The 21,209-nt window shown below is 62.1% G+C and overlaps 4 protein-coding genes across 4 annotated transcripts; 1 reads left to right on the top strand and 3 right to left on the bottom strand.

Annotated features, from left to right (window-relative positions):
- Positions 1-46: 46 nt before the first annotated feature.
- Positions 47-3,818, bottom strand: CHLRE_07g344400v5 (uncharacterized protein). The gene is made up of 6 exons (XM_001692377.2): positions 3,644-3,818; positions 3,408-3,462; positions 2,655-3,175; positions 2,106-2,348; positions 1,499-1,852; positions 47-1,297 (listed from the first exon to the last, which is right to left on the bottom strand). The coding sequence occupies exons 1-6, from the start codon at positions 3,677-3,679 to the stop codon at positions 977-979; spliced, it is 1,530 nt and encodes a 509-aa protein (XP_001692429.2). The 5' UTR covers positions 3,680-3,818; the 3' UTR covers positions 47-976.
- A 48-nt stretch (positions 3,819-3,866) lies between these two features.
- CHLRE_07g344350v5 (uncharacterized protein) lies at positions 3,867-7,390 on the bottom strand. Its single transcript, XM_001692376.2, has 7 exons — positions 7,264-7,390; positions 7,059-7,117; positions 6,475-6,838; positions 6,143-6,278; positions 5,077-5,181; positions 4,804-4,942; positions 3,867-4,605 (listed from the first exon to the last, which is right to left on the bottom strand). Exons 1-7 carry the CDS (start codon positions 7,275-7,277, stop codon positions 4,541-4,543), a joined length of 882 nt encoding a protein of 293 aa, XP_001692428.2. The 5' UTR covers positions 7,278-7,390; the 3' UTR covers positions 3,867-4,540.
- A 128-nt stretch (positions 7,391-7,518) lies between these two features.
- CHLRE_07g344300v5 (uncharacterized protein) lies at positions 7,519-14,207 on the top strand. Its single transcript, XM_043064424.1, has 9 exons — positions 7,519-7,805; positions 8,118-8,212; positions 8,789-8,887; positions 9,150-9,214; positions 9,777-9,855; positions 10,319-10,621; positions 11,060-11,353; positions 11,787-11,846; positions 12,236-14,207. Exons 1-9 carry the CDS (start codon positions 7,745-7,747, stop codon positions 12,404-12,406), a joined length of 1,227 nt encoding a protein of 408 aa, XP_042922992.1. The 5' UTR covers positions 7,519-7,744; the 3' UTR covers positions 12,407-14,207.
- A 959-nt stretch (positions 14,208-15,166) lies between these two features.
- Positions 15,167-19,778, bottom strand: CHLRE_07g344260v5 (uncharacterized protein). The gene is made up of 5 exons (XM_043064423.1): positions 19,382-19,778; positions 18,697-19,026; positions 18,420-18,461; positions 17,963-18,010; positions 15,167-17,672 (listed from the first exon to the last, which is right to left on the bottom strand). Exons 2-5 carry the CDS (start codon positions 18,878-18,880, stop codon positions 17,350-17,352), a joined length of 597 nt encoding a protein of 198 aa, XP_042922991.1. The 5' UTR covers positions 18,881-19,026; positions 19,382-19,778; the 3' UTR covers positions 15,167-17,349.
- Positions 19,779-21,209: the final 1,431 nt, after the last annotated feature.

Genomic DNA, 21,209 nt, shown 5'->3' with positions numbered 1-21,209 from the left:
TATGCTGCGCGGGCTGACTGTTGTAATAATGTTCCATGGGACACTTTGAAGGCGGCATATGTTCAGGCCGGCGGTTCTGCACATTGGGGCTCGGCATGTTGGCTTGACACGGTCAGCCCTGGCCAGCCCGCCCCACCCCACACCCGCGAGTCCCGTGTCGTTGCGCAATTGCTCCTAGCTGGTATTCAAGCCCTCCGCGACCTGAGCATCATGTCCAGCGATTCCATATGGCACCCTGGCATAGCGCCGTCACCTGCCACCTGCCACCGCAACTTGCTTGCAGGCAGTGCATTTACACTGGAAAGAATCGGGCACCAATGATCGACGCGCACATGCGGCCGCTGAGGAGTGCACCCCTGCGGCCGCTTTATCGAAATCCTGCACTCTTCAGGAACCCGAACGGGACCAAGCCGCATGTTCCAAAGAATTCGTGTGCAGCCCTCTAGGCAACACACACACCTAGCCCTGCAATCGGACCCCGTTACCACCATTTATACGTCACACGCCAATCCGCAACGCAACGGTCACTTGTGTCAGCTTGAGTATCAGTAACGCCTGAACGGATCCACGCTTGTCACACCGTGGTAAACAGTAGCCGCAAGGCGCAAGTGAAGGGTCAGCCATGCGTATAATGCAGAACGCGCATGCCACTCTTGTCAAAGCAGTCAGACACTCGCAACCGTCAAAATGTTATCACTAAGTCACTCTTACACTGTAATTGGAAGGGTAGCTGGGGGCCTATGTGCCCTTCCCTGCAGACCATTCACCGGACGCCTATATCGAAGAAGGCCTATGTAATATACTGAGGCTTATCGAGGCTCTTCAATGCTCCCAGCGCCCGCAGCCGCCACTAGACCGCTTGCGCTGCACGCCAGCCATGCTCCGCACGGCTCCTGCACCAGCGCTGTCTGCCCGAAATCGCCATCCCGTGAGGCCGCAGCCACGGTGCGCCCCAGCTGGCAAACGAGCAAGCCGCTTATGCGCTGTTGGCCCACTTGACGTAGAAGTATGTGCCGGGCTGCCCCAGCTCATCGTCAAAGACGTTGCCGATGAAGCGAGACGAGATGATGGCAGGGCAGGCCTTGGCCAGGCCCGCCTGCAGGCCGGCGGGGTCCTCCACCTTGCCGAAATCCAGCACGGTGTAGGCGATGTCGCCGCGCGAGGTGTTGATCTGCTGCTCAATGTTGATGTTCTGCGTGCCCAGGAAGGTGGTGATCTGGCCCAGCACACCCGCCTCGTTCTTGTTGACGATGCACAGGCGGCCGCCAATGTGGCCGGGCTTCTTGTCCAGCACGGTCTGCACCAGGGACATTAGAAAGGAAGGGACAGCTTCAGCGCCAGGTCAAACACACGGCCTGTGACCGCATCAACACCAGCCCCACTGCCACCAATGGCCTACGAGCACCGAGGCATCGCAAGGACCAGCGTGATATCAACGCCGCAAGGTCGTTGCACCTGCATGAGTCCTCCCCTCCCTCGTTGCAAGACGCGGCCTTACCTGGGGGAAGTTGACCGAGTTGCGGATGGTGCCGGTCTCCAGGAAGTCCTTCACGGTCTCCGCAGCCATGGCAGCCGAGTTGTCCTCAGCCTCCTCGGTCGAGGCGCCCAGGTGGGGAATGACCAGGTGCTTGGGGTGGCCCGACAGGAACGGGTCAGCGAAGTCGGAAATGTACTTGCCGGTGAGGCGGCCGGCCTTGTACATGTCGCGCAGGGCCTCGCCGTCAATGATCTCCGTGCGAGAGAAGTTCAGGAAGCTGACGTTGGGCTTGCACTGCTTCAGGTTGGTGCCGTTGATCATGTGGTGCGTGGCACCCTTGATGTACGGCACGTGCACGGTCACGTAGTCCGACACCTGTTGATTGTTGGAGGCGAAACACATACACACACGTCAGTCACTGACTCGCTATCAAGTAGTTGCTGTAGCTGCTTTCGTGGCTGTCAACTCTCCCGCCGTCTCCTGTTGGCTGGGCCTTCCCTTCCCGCTGTCGCACCAGCCCTCGCCGGTCCCATGTCCAGCATACCAAGCTCCAGACCCCGTTCCATGTGCCCCTGCCCTCGCTCCTTTCGCCCCGCCACCCCCACAGCCGCTCCCTTCCACCCCTCACCTTCAGCAGGTCCTCCAGGCTCTCTGCGCGCGCCATGCGGTCACCGGGCAGCTTCCAGGCGGCGTCCAGCGACAGCACGGGGTCATAGCCCACCACCTTCATGCCCAGGGCCAGCGCGGCGTTCACCACGCGGCCGCCAATGGCACCCAGGCCCACCACACCCAGCGTCTTGCCCTCAATCTCGCAGCCCACGAATTTGGCCTTGTCCTTCTCAATGCGCTTAGCCACCTTGTCGTAGTCCATCTGAGGAGTCGGAAGAAGCAGCATGAGCAGGTAAGGACGGCGGGTGCTGAACTAGCTCTACGGCCAGCGCTGGGCTCTTGCCCCAGATGAGGACCCGCAGTGATCACCAACCCGGTCCTCCTCGAGCCCGGCACTGCATACGGCAGTCCCTGCGACAGAGCCGTGCGCCTCCGCAGCAGGGACTGGGTCTTTCCGCATCGCGCACCTGGCACAAGCCTAGACCAAGCCGCTCGCGCACGCCCCACGCCAAACTGCCTGCCACTTGGAACCCAGCCCCAACCCCAGCCCCAGCCCCCAGGCACTCACGTTCTCCTCCTTGTAGATGACCTCCTCGGTGTACTTGTTGCCCTCCAGGATGCCGCGGCTGGCCAGCAGCAGGCCGCAGATGACCAGCTCCTTCACGGCGTTGGCGTTGGCGCCGGGCGTGTTGAACACGGGGATGCCCAGCTCCGTCATCTTGGGGACGGGGATGTTGTTCACGCCGGCGCCGCAGCGCACGATGCAGCGCACGGTGGGCGGCACCTCCTCCTGCTTCAGCTGGTGCGAGCGCAGCATGATGGCCATGGGCGAGGCGGGCAGCTTGGCGTCGTCGCCGCTGACCACGTACTTGCCGGCGGGGAAGCGCTCCAGGCCAACGGGCGAGATGGCGTTGAAGGTCTTGATGGTGAAGCCGGGGCCGCTGTAGCCGCCGGCGGCAGTAGCGGGAGGGGCAGCAGCAACCTCCTTGGCCTTGGCGGCGCGCTCCTTGGCAATGCTCAGGGCCTTCTCCAGCAGAGCAATCTCATCACTCTCGGTGCTGGTGGCGCGCGCGACAGGCAGGCGGCGAGCTGCACGGCAGGACGCGGGATAGCAAGCATGGCAGCGCAACACCCTTCAGGTGGAGGTCGCGGAGCATGCTTCGGCTGAAACGCCCAGTTGTAGCACTATCGTATGGTGTATGACAATAACCTGTTCTGAGTGCGAAAGGCTACAAAAAACAAGGAGGCCATGCGGCCGCAGAGGCCAAACGTGCACTCCGACAGTGTTAAGCTACCTAGTCAATTTGCATAGTTTGCGCACCTGTCGTGCGAGGAGCGACGCAAGGGACGCTACGAGAGCCTTTGCAGGCAACGGCCTGCGGAGAAGCACGAGGGTTCCGCACATGGCGCGCGAGCACCCTCTTAGCATGGGACCGTGGCGGCAGACATCATCGCTTGGTACACGACATGCATGCTAAGAAACTCCACACGGCAAATGCACGCGCGACGGTGTAGGGGCGACGAAACTCGTTCAATCAACGAGACCTCCGGGCTTACCTTGCCGGTCAGGGGAGCAGTAGCGTGCAGCATCATTTTTGACGCGTTAGCTTACAATCGGTTCTGACGGGCGGTGCTGTGAAGGCTCGAGTCAATGGAACCAAACGCCGCCGAGACTTAAGAGTGTAGCTCGTCAAATTCTACTTCAAACAAGATAACAAACAATTTAGAAGGGTAAGGGAGGTTGGGAAATGAGGTGCAAGGCGTGGGGCCACGAATTTAAGAAAAACACGCGAGCGACCATGTTGTCGTACATACATGTCGTGTTGTGGCAGCGAGGCGTGGCAGCGTGGCGTCCAACAAATGCACGCATGTAGCTTGGCCCGGTGAAAGCTAGCGGGTGCCTTAGGCGCGCATTGGTTGGCTGGCTTCGGGCGCCTACATTTGTACCGGCGATGACTTCAATTGTGCACAAACATTCTCAGCATGAGACGCCGTGCGGCCCTAACTCATTTAAAGTTGAATGAAATACGCCCAAACGTATGCTGGAGACCAACTGCGTGTTGCGTGGGAGGCCGGCGGGGCCGGTGTTGGGCGTGCGTGCGTGCGGCCTGGGGTGTCTTGGATTGTCCGGGTATCGGTCGGTTGAGGGCATACGGGCGTCTCGCATTTGCACATACTGGGCAAACCCATGGCGATCTGCGCACCTCAGGACGTCACGACGCGCCGATATCTCTTACTCTTCATCCCTCACTCCCGAACGCCCGTCTCTCGCAACGGCACCCTCTCAGCCCGCTCAGCCTCTCTAAGCCTGCACGCACAACCTCTCCAGCCCTGCACGCACAAGCGTGGACTCTCACCTCTCGTCAGCACCGCTAACATCACAGTTCGTCTACAAAGGGCTAGGCGCACCACACGGCATCCAGCTGCACTATTCACATCGCATTCTCGCTTCACTCAAGATGACGAGGCAGCCTTGGCGGTTGTCCCCTGCTGTGGCCCCGTGCTGGCTGCCAGAACGCCTGCGCATGCGCCAAGAAGATAGTTAATAATGGCAGTGCGCATGATGCATGGTCTTATGGGCTGCGGTCGATGCGCTGCGGTCGGTGCACCCCTGGCCTGGCCTGCCCTCTGACTTCCCCCATCCCACGCAGCACCGCCGCCCAACTTCAGCCCCCGCGCACAACCTAGCCTGCCCTCAACATCGAGCCCTGGCTCACCCGTGTAGTCGTCAAGCCCGCCCGCCTTCCAGGGCGGCCAGTACTTGGCCACTGCGCGGCCCACGATGTTCTCCTTGGGCAGCGGCCCCCACAGGTGGCTGTCGTAGCTGTTGTTGCGGTTGTCACCCATCACAAAAACCTGTGCGCAGGGAGTAGCGCGGGAGGAGCAGTAAACCTAAGAGTACGGAATAAACCTTTCATGCTGCGGTATTGCAAGAAGGGGCGGCCACGGACACGCCAGTCGGCCGCACGGTACAGCTCCCGGACACTCACATCGCCGGGCGGCACCAGCAGCCGGGGCATCTCATACAGCGGGCTCTCCGCGATGAAGGGCTCACTGCGGGCCACGCCGTTGACGTACGTGCGCCCGTTGCGAACCTGCGGGTAGCGCGTGCGACGGCACCGGTATGTCAGGTTGTAAGTGCAGGACGGTATTGCGCGGCGGTGCGGTTGGGTGTGTAAAACAAATTGCGTGCGTGTCGGAGCATCTCTCAGACAGGCCATGTTTCTCCGCAACGGTTTCCCTCAGCTTCGGGAAAAGGAAAGTAAATCAGGGCGAGTCATCACCGAGGCTGGCCATCCGAATGTTTGCACCTTGCCGCGTAAGCATTGTGTTGGAACGCAATAACGTGATGCATCTAGGTTGGGTTGGCTAGTGAGCTGCAGCCTGCAGCCCAGAGGAATCAGATTGGGCTGCTTGTCCGCTTCAGGCACCTTGTGGCGCCCTCAGATTCGGGAAAAGGAAAGTAGACGAGCCGAGTCATCAACGACCTCCTTCAACACACCATGCACCTTTTTCGTCAGTCACGGCCTGTCCCTGTCTCTGCCTGTCCCTGCCGGCCGCGCAGTGACCGCACCGTACCCGCACCCATGCTCGTCGTTTGCAATGTGGCCTCAGATCGGGCTGTGTCTCCGCGCCGGACCCCAGAAGGGCCCTCAGCTTCGGGAAAAGGAAAGTAAAAGAGCCGGATCATCATCGCCAGCACCTCCAACCCCAGCATGTTTGGTCCCGACCCTCACAACTCACCGCTGCTTGCCAGGCACCCTTGCCCTGGAGTCCCAGGCCCTCATGCACAGCCGACCCAGGTCCCCGCCCCACCCCCCGCGCCCATTCCCACCACCTGCTCCTCAAACCGCACCCCCAGCCTCCCTGCCAGCCCCAAGAGAGCAAGGGGGGATGAGCACGTCTGTGACTAGCACGTCGGCTCCAGGCAAATAACCTCTTCCGTCCCCAGCCCAGCGTGCACACCCGGGGAGCGTGCAGCGCAGTGCAGCGCACTTCCCCTCCGCAAACGCAAACCCCTTTCTGCTCCCCCTCCCCGCACCGCCGTGCCCTTACCTCAATGGTGTCGCCCTCCACCGCCACCACGCGCTTGATGTACACGTTGTCATCCGCCAGGAAGCCCAGCGGGCCCGTCTCCGGCGAGATCTCCTTGGGCGGGTGGAAGATGATCACATCGCCCGGCACAGGCTCCCTGCAGCGGCAGTAATCCCGTGTGCAAAGTGCGACTGGGCCACCCCATGTGTGGATGTATGGATGCGGGGTGCCCTCGGTGGCCGTAACATGGCTGGCCCCCTGGCTGGCCGCTGGCGCAGTCAACGGTGCCCGTCCGCGTTTGCGCCGCCCTTCCTCTGCCGCCGCAGCAGAGCCACAGGAGGCAGGAGGCGTACCTGATGAAGCGGTAGGTGACCTTCTCCGCAATGAGGCGGTCGCCCACGTCAAACGTGGGATACATGGACAGAGAGGGGATGAAACGCGGCTCGGCCACGAAGGAACGTATCCCGTACGAGATGGCGACCGCCAGGGCAATGGTGAGCAGGTCGTCTTTGCTGATGCGCAGCCCGAACGCCGAAACGTAGTCGCCGTCCGACCCAGATGACCCCGCGCTGCCGGCGTTGTTGCTGCTCGAGCTGTTGCTGTTGCTATTGTTGCTGGAGCTGGCGCCGCTGCTGCTGCTGCTGCTGCTGCTAGCGGCGGCCTGCTGCGCCGCGTGCTCCGCCTTGGCGTCCGAAGTCGTGGTGCGAGACTCCATGTCTGCTTTCATCAGTTGTGCAAGGCGGCATGGATTCTATGAGGTGCAGGGTGCCGTGGCGAGCGCGTGGGAAGGACGGGAATGACGGGCGCCAGCAAGGCATTTCCCCTCGCCTCGCCCCACCCCAAGGCCAGCGTGCAGTGCCTCACCCCCACCCCCAATAGCATCTTCCCCGCTCTAACAGCGCCAAGAAGCGCATAATCCGCCCCTAAAACAGCGCACCTTGGTTGGAGTTTCGCACCGCCATGCTCCGCGCCGGGGCCGTGCGGACGCCGCCGAACCTACAATTGATAGGATTCACGGCATATTTATCATTTGAGAATAAAAGGAGCCTCACTGGCTGCGCATTGCAACCAGGAAGCAAGGAATGTCCTCCAGGACCAACAAACATCCGCATTAGTCCTATGTATTGCCGGCTTTATCTTACCTGACAACGGCCATCTGGGAGGATCGGCCTGCCTGGCATGCCGGCAGAGCCCGCAAGGTCCGCAAGGAAAACATTTCTGCCGCGGTCGACCCACAACCTGACCGTTATTCTATAGTGACAGGTAATCTGCAGCAATATAGGCGTGTAGGACATCGCCAGCTTTCCTGAAGGGCGGAGAACAATGGTGCAGCGCCCATGCAACTCATGCACTCTGAGTTTCCGTTCTTCTGTCTGGAGCACATAGCAACGCTAAGCAAGCACGAAGGCGTGATGACATATTATTTCTGCATTGCGTTATTAAGAGCACAGACCAGCGCGGCTTCTCTGACCCCCAAACTCTAGCGCTCTGTATCTCGGGTGACCTTGCGTCATTAGGTACTGGATTTGACGTCCGACCAAAATTGGTCAACAATAGATGACAACGCCGGACCAGCACCAGTTGGCACCCGGGCGAACTGCTCTTTCAGCGCCGTCTAGCGGAATGCAGATGCCACACGGAGCTAGCAGCAAGCTTCCAAGGTTGCACTGGTGTGCATACAGAGGTGCGTCGCTGCGGGGTGGGCTCCGGCTCGCGCGAACGACCCATCTGGCAGTGCGCGTTGACGCTGTGCAGCAGCTGGAGCCCAGCGAGCCGCCCTCGAGCGGACGCTGGCCCTTTCAGCGGCGTTACCTGCGATGTATTGAAGCTGCTCGTGTCCGCGCAAAAGCGAAGCAACTTTCGCGCCTCGGCGTAACTGGCGCAAACCGCTGCCTGGCGCGCCGAGGCGGGCCACGATGCCATCGCCCCACTGCCGTCGGGGAGCGCCCTTGACAACCCCTCGTGGTGCTCCTTGCCCGTTACCAATACGCAACAGGTGACATTCAGGGCACGCTGCAATGCATCACGGACGGATGCAGCCTGCACGAGACGGTGTCGCTGCGGAACCAGCACGGGCGGCTGGTGTGCGGGGTAGGTGCTACTAGCCCTTGGGAGTTGGGACCGCTGCGTTGGCTCGCGCGTGGCGTGCGGGGTGCGGTGCCTCTCTGTGTATGCGTGTGTGTGTGTGTTGGGGGGGGGGGTATAGATACCAGCCCAAACCAACCGAACCCAAGGCAAGGAGGAGAGCGGGTGGAACTTGGAGCAGCCGGCCTGACTGACGGCTCGGTCCTGCTACATCCCCACACTGGCTCCAGTACTGTGCCGTAAGGTTGCGGAGGCAGGGGGCTACGCAGGGACTGCTGCTACGTGGGGCCAGGGGCTAGCGCCGCAGCCGCACCCACCTAAAGCAACGCGCCGTGCTGGCAATCAGCGACCCCCACACCCACACCCACACCACGACGCCGTACTTCGCCCCACTGGCACCACATCAGGCACGCCACACCGCGCACGCACTGCAGCCCGCACACGCATAGCAGCGCGCACACGCCCGCGCGCGCGCGCATGAGCTTTCCCGCCAAACCCAGCAGGCCAGCACGCGTGCACACGTACATGCACCCATACCACGTGCTCCCCAACACCCCAACCACCTCCTCTCCCCCCTTCCAGATCACGGCTCTGTTCCTGGCTGCCCAGCGCGGGCATGGCGAGATTGTGAAGCTGCTGGTGACCAACGGCGCCTCGCCCATACAGCCCTGCTTCATACAGGTGGGGGCGCGGTGAGGGGCAGCACTTCTGAGGGGCTAGGATGGAGGGAGGGGGTGTGGGGGCGGCGCGGCGGCGCGCTAGGGGTCTGCGGGCGGTGGGGCTGGAGGCCGAGATGCTAGGGCGGAGGGGGCCGAGAGGCTGGGTCGGAAGGTTGGAGTGGCTGTGACAGAGTCATCGGCGAGGTGCAGTCAGCGCCAGAGCTGGTGTCACCGGCTGGCCGCCTCCCCTGCCCCTTCCCTCCCTCCCGCTTACCCCCCTGCAGGGCAGCACTGAGCTGTGCACGCCCGCGGAGGTGGCCTCGCTCAACCTGCACTTCAAGCTGTCCAGGTGGGCGGGGTGGAGGAGTGGGCCGGGTGGGGGGCGGGGTGGGCTGGGGAGCGGAGGGGCAGGGGTGGGCGCAGTGGGGAGGGCTGGGGTGGGTGCAGTGGGGGTGGGTGCAGTGGGGAGGGGTTGGGGTGGGTGCAATGGGTGGGCGGGTGCAGTGGGGAGGGGTTGGGGTGGGAGTAGTGGGTGGGCGGGTGCAGTGGGGAGCGGGTGTGTGGGGATGGGTGGAATGGCTGAGGTGAGCGGTTGCGGCGGGGCGGAGGGCAAGGGCTTAGCCAGGAGGCTGTGTGAATAGGCTGGAGAGTGGGGACTGGGGAGGAACTCGGGCACTGGCAGGTGTAAACAAGTGGTGGGTGCTGCGGAGCGGAGCGACCCGGTGTAAATGCGCCGCACAAGGGGCCAGCACCCTGTTTGAGAATGGATCTCATCATGTTGACCCCCCCCCCCTCCGTGTGAGTGCGCCGCGGCAATGCCATATGCCCCTGCCGACCCGCTCATGCCCCGCCCCTCCACTCGACCGTCCCCCGCCCCGCCCCGCGCCCCCTCCCTCCCGGCCCGTGTGCAGGTACCTGAAGAAGGCGGCTCAGGCCCGGCGCAAGGAGGAGGAGGTGCTGGCGCTGGACGACGAGGACCGCATGAGCCAGGTGCGTGGTTGGGTGAGTGGGTGCGTGTGGGTGGGTGTGGGTGTGGGTGTGGGCGTGGGTATGGGCGTGGGTGGGTGGGTGTGGATGTGGATGTGTGAGGGTGGGTGGGTGGATGGATGTGGGTGGGTGCGCGTGGGTGGGTGTGGATGTGGGCTGGAGGGTGGGTAGGTGGGTGGACGCGGGCTGAGTGCACGGTGGCACGGTTGGTGGACGCGTGGCGGCGGTATGTTGGGCGTCAAATTAAGGAAGGGGTGAGCCCCCCCCCCCCATGTAAGCGGGGGGGAGTGCGGAGGTGAATTGTCAAAAGGCCACCTGCACGCGCTGGACGGGGCCTGGACTTGCCTGAGCAACACCCAGACCCAAAGCCACCCCCGCCCTCCCTAGTCACCCTGCTCCTCCCCTTCCATCTTACGTTACCGCCTTACGGTACCCCTCCCTCCCTCCCTCCCTCGCTCCCTCCCAGGTCTCGAACCGCCTCGCACGCGGGCTGGAGCGCGCCCGCAGCGTGCGCAGCGTCAGCAACGCCGGCGGCCCGCCCTCCCTGGCTGGCGCCGTCAACAGCGGCGTACTGGCGCGCCTATCACGCGGCTCCGCCTCGGTGCGCGGCGGCGGCGGCGGCACCGCGGCCATGTCAGTGGATGGCGGCATGACGGCGGCCAGCGTGGCCTTGTCGGCGGCGTACCCGGTGGCGGGCGCAGGCCCCGGCGGCGCGGCGGCGGCGCCAGCGGACGTGGAGGCGCAGCGGGCGGCGCTCAACTTCATGCAGGTAGGAGGGAGGAGGAGGAGGGAGACGGAGGAGGGAGGAGGGAGGAGGAGAGGAGGGAGGAGGAGGAGGAGGAGGAGGGAAGAGGGAGGAGGGAGAGGGACGTAAGGGGGCAGGCGGCGGGGTGTGTTGGAAGGGATGAGAGGATGGGTGTCCCGGTTCCGTATGCATGTGCGAAGTGAGGCACGGGCCCTCGCTTTAGTCTGTTGGGGTCCCGAGAATCGAGTACCACGCGCGCGGCTAGACTGGACCCTGTGGGGCATATGAAAGGCGAAGCGAACAGAGGACACACACTACACAAAGACACACGCAGGGGGCTTCGTTTGTGGTTTGTTGACACACGCCCCCACACACATACGCACACACACAGACACGTTGGGCGGGCTTTCGTTCACTTTATAACACACAGACACAAACACAAACACATTCACCCGCTTACAGAATGTGGATCTGTCCGCGTTCGACCCGGACGCCGACGGACCCGTGGTGGTGGCGGCCGGCGACGACGGCGGCGACGGCAAGGGCAGCGGCCCCGGCAGCGCCGTCAAGAAGATCATCCGCCGCATCATGACCTGGGGCGCGGGGTCAAGCTCAGCGGCGGCGGCAGCAGGGGAGGCGGGCGCAGGCGGCGGCGGCGCGCCGGGCGGCGCGCGGCCGTCGGCGTCGACGCGCGTGCGTGGCGCGAGCGGCATTGGCGCGGGCGGCCCTGTGCGCAGCCTGGGGCTCGACGCGGAGGTGGGTGTGGGGTGGAAGGGAGGGGGTTGTAAATACCAGCCCAAAGGGGGGCTGGGGAAGGTGGGCGTGGCGGCGGCGCGGCGGCGGGGTTGGTGCCGGCACGCCGCGACACGGCGGGCCAGGCGCTGTTGCTCCACGCGATGTCCGGAGCTGCTCGCTGGAGTTGTCTTGGCCTGTTGGCGTATTGGTCTGTTGGGCTGTGTTCTGAGCTGTACCACCCACCGTGACGGTGAGGCGCCTCACGTGCTCGTGCCGCTCCCCGCCCCCCGCGCCCTTGCTGCTTCCCCCACTCTCCACCCCCGTTGGTTCAGGGTTACTTCCCACCCCCCACGCCTTCACTTCTTCAACAATGATGCATGTAACCCCTCACCCCCACCCCGCTCGCTACACTTCTCTGTACCAATCCTTGCAACCCCCCACCCCGCACACACAGACCGTGGACCCCGCGCGGCCCGACCACACCAAGGTGCTGCAGCGCTTCCTCAAGGACCTGGTGAGAGGCGGAGGGCGGAGGCGCATAAGTGTGTGGGTGTGGGGGAGGGGGGGTGCGAAGATGGTTGTAAAAAGCGGGGGGGCGAGCCATTCATGCGATGGTTTGTGTAATACATGGAACTGCTCTGGTGCCGGGGAGTAGCAACCTAATCCTAAGGAAACCGAGACCCAGAACAGGAGGGGTGTTTGAGGGTGGGGCAACGGGAATGACAGGAACCTGCAGAGTGGTGGACGTCGTCACCGGGCCACTGCGCGGAAACCGCTGCATTGGCACCGTCGCTCCGATTTCACGGTGGTGCAGCGCTACGCTGCCCGCCGCTCACCTCCTTCCACCAACACGGCCACAACGCTTCCACCCAACCCACCCCTGCCACCCCTACCACTCCGCAGGACCTGGCCCACTGGCAGCCCGAGCACGACGGCCCCCTGGAGCTCAACACAGGCGGCGCCGCGCAGGCTGGCAGCACGCGGCCGGCCTCTCCGGGGTCGCGCAGCCGCGCCGGCGCCAGCCCGCCGCGCAGCGTGCGCAGCAACATAAGCCCTGCGCGCTCCCGCGCGTAAGGAGTGAGGGCGGTGGGCGGGAGGAGGCGAGGCAAAAGGAGGGAAGGAGCAGGAAAGGAGGAGGCAGGCGCTTACTTCACAGCGGGTTTCGCGGCGGCAGCGGCACAAGGGCACCGGGCGTTGCCAGGTGCGAGCTGCGGTGGGAGCTGGAGGAAGTTGGTATTGTTGGCGCCAGGCGTGGGCATGTCCGGCTTTTGTCAGGTCTGAAGCGTATAATGGACGGAGGGCAGGGCGCCCTAGCTGTGCTAGCAGCTTAACAGGGGTAGCATTTTGGATTCCCTTCCTGGCAAGGGCACGGGATAGCATTGTTGTACCATTTGACACTGACACGCACTGCTGCGGCCGACTGAGGCGCTTTTGAGCATGCTGCGCGTTTCCCAGCGCTTGATCTAGTAGACGAAGCATTTAGCGGCAGGGGTACAAATGCAAACGGCGGGTGCTGGACACAGGGTTTGTGGCATGGCACGTGCCTCGGGCTGCGGCCGGGAATAGTCCTGGCTGTATCTGGGCTCGGGCTTGGGTTTGATTGGGGCTGAGCCGTTGAGGCGGAGGCTACAGCTCCTCCGCCCGGAGGCTTTGCATGCATAGCACATACGGTAAGGCATCGGCGCTTGACGCGCAACGTACAGCATGGCGCATGGAGCTAGACGCGTGTGTTCGTGTGGCTGTAGGCGCGTGTGTGCCTGTTTTATGTCCTACATCGCCGTAAATATTGACGGGTGTCGTGTGTGTGTGTGTGTGTGTGTTGGGACGTCGACGCGCCAGGGGCATGGCATACGATAATACTGGCATCAGGAAAGCGGCGGCGGTGCAGGCTCCGCGCGTCTTGCAAAGCTTTGTAGCACTCTTATAGCGTGGTATGCATTTTGCTTTGGCGCGCCGCAGCAGAGGTGAGGTGACGGAGGTCCTACACCATGCAAGAGGCCGGTCCGGTGGAGCCGTACCGCCAGCCTTGCGGGGGGGGGGGTGCCGAGCGCGGCACGGGGCACGGCACGGCGTTGCGCACCTGCTTGGTGTTGGGTGTGATGCGGGCTGAGCACGGCACGTCCGCACGAGCGAGTGCGCTGGCAGGTCTGGCAGGTCAAGCGGCCGGCGTATGGATGGGGTCGGGCCAGGGCGAATGATGGTACGACGTGACGGCCTGCTGTGGCGCTGTGCCCAGATTTGCTGGGCTACACATAACACAGGGCTCCTATCTTTATGTCGTCAGACATTAATTGGTCATTTTGGCCGTTTCCTAGACATTTGACATTTCTCCTGGGGGCTAATGTCTGAAGCGAGACTTTGTTGGCCCGGGTTTGGGGCGGGTTCTGTCCGAACCCCTATGGAGAAGCCTCCAAACCGCTATGTGCCCAGACAAAAGACAGTGGCCACCCGGCCGTTTTGTCTGGAGCTAGACATCACCCCGAAAGTAAGATACGACCCCTGAAACAACACGCCGGATGTGGGTTAGTGGTTGGGTGTAAGCAAAGTGGTGCAATTGTGCAAACGATGGGGCCGATTCCAAGGAGGTAAGCGTCATTACCTGCCTGCCTGTCAGACAGAGCCCAGGCCGTCGCATGTTGTGTGTGCGCGCGCGCCAGGAAACATGAAGGCCCTCTGCGTGACGCCTGCAAGCACGCATACGAGCTATTCATAACATACAGGGCATTTGGGATGGTTTGAGCTTTGGACGGTCCCCCGGGTATGGGCACGCCCCGGGTGAGACCGGGTTGGCACGCGTTGGTCATCGCATTTGCACTTTCCCCATCCTGCACATGCGTTCGTTCTGCACGTGTGCGTTGTGTAAAACCCTGGATATGCCCCTCGCCCACGCGCTGCTGTTGTACGCACGTACGGGCACGTGTACGGACACGTCGGACAGGCTATAGGCCTGGATGTACGGCGACGGCGCCCACCAGCCGCCCACGGTGCCGCCGCCACTGCCCGCTGCAGCCGCAGCCCACCCGCCGGCCTTGGTGGGCCTCTACGCGCCCCGCAGCCGCTGCTCCCGCTGGGTGTTCCGCATGCCGCCCGGGCACAGCGCCCCGGGCTCGCGAGGGCAGCCGAGCGCCTGGGGAGCTTGGCACACAGAGCGCCCCGCCGCGGGATGCCAGCTACCGCAGCATCGCGCTTGTCCAGTGTTTCCAAAACCGGGTACTAGTACCCATTCGGGTACTGAGAAAATAATTCGCCGAAATTGACGCGGGTACTGGAAACTAATTATTGGGGCCTCGAGTACCCACACGGGTACCAAAAATTTAATCCGCCGGACCCTATACTACCCGGGCCCCGCCGCAAATACTACTTGCTATGCGTAGTACATTCATACAGTAGATATGGCCCCAAAGGTTAAGGACAAGCAGTGCAACCGGCTGGAGCAGCGGCCCCTGCCTGGCTGTGCGGATGATGGCGCAGCGGTGGTTCTCTGTGTCGGACTTCCCGTACGCGGCAGCCCTGAAGCACTGGCGTGACAGTGCCGAGTTCCGCTGGGCGGACTAAGCTGTGGCGGGGCTGCTGGATCAATGCACTTAGTAGTTGTGGTTGATGTGGGTGTGCGGACTGACGCAGGAAGCTGCATGTAGCGGGGCGGAAACTGTTTCGGGCTGGCTGATACTCAAGATTTGGAAGCAAGACAGGACGATGTGGCAAGACTTAAACGCATGCAATTCACTCAAAACAGTGTTCTTTGGTATGGTCGTGAAAAAAAATTCCGGGGGGGCTTCCGCCCCCCGAACCCCCCCTACGAAGGGGAGACGGGGCCTTCGGCCCCCGGGTACTGGAAGTTAAATGTCTTGAGCAGGCAGGTACCCGTGGGGTACTATAACGCTAATACCTTGTATAAGCTTTTGGAAACACTGCGCTTGTCCACTATGAAAAACACATGCATGGTTCTGAACCCTTGAACCCCTCAAACTTTAAGCGGGTGTTTGCGGATTCAAAATTATTGTCAAAGTCCAGGTGAAAAGTATGGTGTTTGACACGCAGCAGCGCCCATCATCACAGGCGGCGTGGCCCAGCCGCATATCAAGAAACATACAAGCTTCCCGTGGAAGCGACACCAGTCCGGGTGCTAACCACGACGTGGACCCGCAGGTCCCACGCGCACAAGGCTGAGGCCAAACACTTCCATGCCGCCCCCGCGGCCAGCCAGCCGCTAGGTATGGTGTACATACACAGAAGCTGCCCTCAATCCTACGGTCGCTTTAGCAAACATACATGCATCCGCAAACCACTGCCTGTACACGTCTCGACGTTAGTTGCCCAGCAGCGCTTGGCACGTCACCAAGGTCCAGGGCAGATATCGCTCGCGACTCGCGTCAGCAAGCCCCTCTTGTAACCAATGCATTCTGCCGAAGCTCCGCAACCCCGCGCGCCCACCCGCAGTGTGTGGATGGGGCACCAACAGCGTTCGGCGCGTGTGTGCTTGCGCCCCGTGCCTCCCACCCGACCAATGCCGTACGCCCTCCGCACACATGCGTGCAGCCCCCGCACAGTGCTAGGGCGTGATGCCATCAGTAGACCCACTGCAGACTCCTGCGCTGCCTCCAAATGCAGAGACACCGTCATTAAATACGATGGTCCTTGCACGGACTTCGTTCTTGAAATCATTGACGACCCCACCTGTGCGCGTTCGCCTTTCAAGAAATGGCCACGAATACACGTACATGGTACACATACACACTAGCATCCAGAACTCGGCTGTGTTTGAGTCTCTCAGCGGCATCAGCATTGCGGCACGACACACTCCTGCTTACAATGGGTGCACTGCTACAAAATGCCACGTCACCCTTGTGTAGCACACAAATGCTTTGAATAGAAACGAAAACCAATGCGGCCCCATACATGAAGTAAATGGTCCACTCTTGCGTGCGTGGCGCCACTTGTTCGACTTTGTGTATGTGTTGTCGATGTGTGGCCGTACCGGCGCAAGGCAAAGTCGTACAAGTGGCGCCACGCACGCAAGAGTGGACCATTTATTTCATGGGGCCGCATTGGTTTTCGTTTCTATTCAAAGCATTTGTGTGCTACACATGGGTGACGTGGCATTTTGTAGCAGTGCGCCCATTGTAAGCAGGAATGTGTCGTGCCGCAATACTGATGCCGCAGTGAGACTCCTGCCTGCGCGTGTGTGCGTCTGTGTATGTGTTGTCGATGTGTGGCCGTACCGGCGCAATCAAGGCAGACGCACACACGCGCAGGCGTTGTCCGTCCGACCAACCCTCCTGAACATGGACTAAGTTCCACTCCACTTCGCACCACGACAACACTTGCACAGCATTTGCGCACGCTCTTCAGATGTGGTGTACTATTGTAAGAGATGTGCGTGCCACACATGCACGCCCAGCATCCAGGCGACATTCCAGTTTATGCTCATCAGCCAGGCGCCCTTCCTCGTGTACATACATGCGATGCGAGTCCTCTTTACGCCAAGTTTGCTGGCCAATAATCGCTACTACTGTGGTCCAGAACACATGTGAAAGTAATTCACACCGCACATCAGTCGTCGCGCTGAACGGCCGCATACGCGCACCCGACCAGTGTCTGAACGCTACCTAAGTGGGCCCCTCGCCGTTCAAAATGACGTCGAGAGCGGATTGGCAGCTGTGAACAACATGGACAGCATCAGCCAGTGCGCGGCCGTGGTAACCATGGCGAACACAGACTCGGCCCCAATACCGCCCATCCAGCAAGCTGCCACGCACCAAAGCCGGCAGCGCCCGCCGCAGCCAGGCAGGGCAGCAGCGAGCGCCTAGGATGTGGAGCTGCCCAGCCGCACTGACGAGTGATTGGTGATGCGCGCTGTGGTTCATCTCTGCACCAGCGAGGCGTACGGCCAGCAGGAGCAGGGACGCGTCCTGCTCAGCACTGCATGCCGTCCATCCCGATCATCCACGTCGGCCGCTCCACCACCGTCATGCACGTCGGGCTGGCCATGAACGCGCGCAGCAGCAGCAGGAGCGCTAGAGAGTACCGTCTGCTGAAGCCGCATGAGGAGGACCGGCACAGTGTGAGCGGCGCTGACGACAGGTAGACAGGTGCTTGGAGGGGAAAGGCGAGCTGCCTGGCAGGCTGTTGGTCGCGCCAGCAGTGTGCGTTGAAACCACTGAGGGCGGGTCTGTACTAACAGGCATGGTGGACGCTGCGGCTAAGTCCTCGTGCTGCCGCTGCTGGCTGCCCGCGTCTCCTCCTCGCATTTGCCACAGCGGTGTCACAGAACCCAGCCAGCAGGCAGGCCACCACGTGTTGACGGACTTACACGGGGCAGATGACGTGGGCGATGGCGCTGCAGACAAAAGCGGTTCGTACGGTGCGGGGAACGGTGCGGTGCTTCAGACCGCAACTCATTTCGTGTATGCAAAGGAGGAGACTACTATACGCCGCACCTTAAGTCAAGGGCATGTCCTTTGAGGTGCTCAATGCCTTCAAGCCTATAGATGCTCAATTCCGACTTTAACACTCGCTTGGACCAACGCCCAAGCAACTCCGCTACCCAGCCCCTGCCCCAGGTCCACCCAGCTAGACCAGACGCATTCCTCCGCACACCCCAAGGCACTCAAGCCCACACAGACTCACCTTGCTGGTCGCGCGGGTGCTCCGCGGCTGGCGCGCCAGCGATGCCACCTGAGAATACAGGCAGAGTGTGCGCATGCGCGTTCGGGGAGGCAGAAAAGCCTATCTGGCAGCACGCCAACAGATAGCAATACGTTTCGCAACTCTGTCCAAGATGCGCAGACTTTGCTGACTCCATCCAGTTGTGAATGTAGTTTAGGGCAAAGGGTCTTGAACTCCCCTGTTCCCTGGCATTTCCTGACGCGGCATTGGGCGTGAGCGGCGGTGCGTGTGCCTGAGAGCTTTACCCCGTATCCAGCCAGCCCAGGGCACAAGGCGTCCCCCCGGCATTTCCCCGCCTCCCCTGTTCCCTGGCTTTCCAAAGTATCTTCGCTCGAACCAAACCTAAACCATCGTGGGGGATCGCCCCGCACCCCTCTCCGATGCCGCTTTGCGTCCGGGGCCTCGCCCCACGTCTCACCGGCTCTTGACGTGCTCTCCACGACCGGGCCAGCCGTCGCGCCTACAACGTGCGAGCGGCCGGGGCGCATTGCAGGTTAGCAAAGGCGTGCCGCTGCGCACGAGCGAGCCCACGAGCGTTTCCATAAAGCTCATTAGGGCAGCAGTTTACAAGCGGCACCACAGGCGGATTCTGCCCTTCGCCGTGTGCGTGGCTAGCAGTCGTGGATGGATGCGCAACGCCCAGAAGGCAGCGCAGCGTGCCTGGCAGCTCGCAGAGAGGATCGCAAGCAACGCACCAGCACGCAACGCCTTCGACGCTCGCACAAACTTCACAAAGAACTCGCTAGTGTCAGTTTCCCGAAGGACGGAAAGCTGGGTGTCGGTCATGCACATAAGGAATGCCAGGAGGTTAATCTGGTCGGCTCCGCTGGTCTCTGCGCGAATGGCTTCTGCCACGGCCAGCCTGATGACGGATGCCATGATTTAAAGGTGCTCGAAATCCATCGGAAGTCTGTGATCCCCCCTAACCCCGCCAGCGGGCCAATTGGCCGAGGCTGCCCCCAGGGCAGCAACCGGCGCGCTGCCGTGCCTCCTGGTGCCGGTGAGTCATTGCAATGCCACTGCAGCTGGACGCGGAGACAGAAGAGCTGTGTGACGCCTGCATCGGTCCCCACCGCTCCGCGCTCACCCCAGCCACCTTCATCGCACTCTCATTCATCGCGCACCCGCGCTCGCCCCCGTGCTCTCTTGACCGGCCAGCCCCCGCCCTGCTGTGTGTCCGGCGTGCGTGCGCGTGTCCCACCCGGCGGGCTATGGGCACCTGTAGCATCTGGACTACTACTACTGCCGAAGGACGTGCGGGGCAGCATCAAGGAGCGGCTACGTACGCATGACCAGAAGACTGCAGCCAGGCAGCTGTATGTTCGGTGGCGCGCCTGTAAGCGATCCTGTCATCCTGGGATGCGTTTTGTGACTGCTTACAATTGGTATCGAGACCGAATAGCGCATACGTGCGATACGGCCTCCGAGGTCGCAAGGTCGATCCGCGCCAAGCGCGCTTATCTCACAGTCACGCACCGAGCTTAAACAACGGCAAGCCCTTGTACGCGCTGAGTGCTAAACCCGCTGACCGCCGCCAGCAAAAAATTGGGTTCGAGGACGCACCCTTCTAAGGGGGGGGAATGTAAGCGATCCTGTCATCCTGGGATGCGTTTTGTGACTGCTTACAGCGCCAGCGCGTGGCATGTATGTCCTGCAGCCTGGAGCGGGCCGCGGGTTTTATTTGTGCGGTGAGTAGGATGGAGTAGAGGCTTTGGGAGGGCAGTACGTGCTGCTGGGGCCGGGCGAGAAGGGGGCTGCAGTGCTGCACACTTTGTCCACGGGATCTACTTTGCAATGGTATCGTAACGGTCGTCCTATTGTATTGGTGTACCGCCTTGTAACACGGTTGCCCACCCTTGCATTTGCACCCCCTCCAACCGAGCTCAAGTAGTCCGTCCCGCTCACGCCCTGGCCGGCTGCTGATACGTCACGGATGGAGCTGCTGGCTGGAGCGAGCCAGGGACTAGTGACTGACTGGTATGCGGCCTTCATGCTTCCACTTCGGCGGCTGCGGGTCGATGCATCGTGCACCGACATACATCCAACGACTGGCTGCTGCTGCTTGATTGCGGTGATATGATGCGCGTGCGCTGAGCAACGGCGCAACGTCCTGAGCAACGGAGCCTTACTTCACCTGGCGCGCGCATCAAGGACACGCCCGTGCATGCGGATGTGTGTGCAGGTGTGCGTGAATGCCATGTGTATGCGCGGGGGTCCAGGTAGGCCCGGCGCAAGGAGGAGGAGGTGCTGGCGCTGGACGACGAGGACCGCATGAGCCAGGTGCGTGGTTGGGTGGGTGGGTGGGTGCGTGTGGGTGGTGTGGGTGGGTGCGTGTGGGTGGGTGTGGGCGTGGGTGGGTGCGTGTGGGTGGGTGTGGGTATGGGTGGGTGTGGGTGGGTGTGGGTGGGTGTGGGTATGTGTGGGTGGGTGTGGGCGTGGGTGGGTGAGGGTGGGTGGGTGGATGGATGTGGGTGGGTGCGGTGTGTGTGTGTGTGTGTGTGTGTGTGTGTGTGTGTGTGTGTGTGTGTGTGTGTGTGTGTGTGTGTGTGTGTGTGTGTGTGTGTGTGTGTGTGTGTGTGTGTGTGTGTGTGTGTGTGTGTGTGTGTGTGTATATACAGTGCCGGTACCGCTCGTAGACTAACGAGCCCACGGCAGCACGGGCAGTCATCACTGCCACGGTCACTGCCGGTGGCGGCAGCAGCACTGCATGCTTGGGTGCGATGGGATATGGCAACTAACGGGCAGGTTGGAGTAGTCCCGCGGCTGATAGATATAGCTGAGCCCCGATCGAGAAACAAGTTACGCCCAATCAAACATGAAAGAACGTTGCCACCGTGCAAATGATTACCGGTACCCGGCCCCGTTACCAGTACCGCGTTCCAATCCAATGCTGATGCGGAAGGCTGGCCGTGAACTGCGAGCCAGCGGCGGGGGCGAGTCGAGCTGTTGGCTGGCGGCGAGCTGAATTGCTGTGCGCTCCATCCTCGTTAGTTGTCCGGATCGCCCTATCCTGCTGCCAGGCCACACGCCACGGACAACACGCAATGCCGTGCGGGAGTGCTAGGAAATTCGGAGCGGCACGGGCACATCGGCGTCCACCGTGAGCCGCTGCAAGGAAGGCTCTCTGTAATGCGAACCTGAATGGCTGGGCCCCTGAGATTCCTAAGTTTGGTAGGTGGTGGCGCTGGTGTCTGATGATGAATTCGCA

The sequence above is a fragment of the Chlamydomonas reinhardtii genome, chromosome 7, assembly GCF_000002595.2.
Source record: "Chlamydomonas reinhardtii strain CC-503 cw92 mt+ chromosome 7, whole genome shotgun sequence".
Classification (NCBI taxonomy): Eukaryota; Viridiplantae; Chlorophyta; class Chlorophyceae; order Chlamydomonadales; family Chlamydomonadaceae; genus Chlamydomonas; species Chlamydomonas reinhardtii.
The sequence above is the reverse complement of the archived record's forward strand: the minus strand, read 5'-3'. Positions and strand labels throughout refer to the sequence as shown.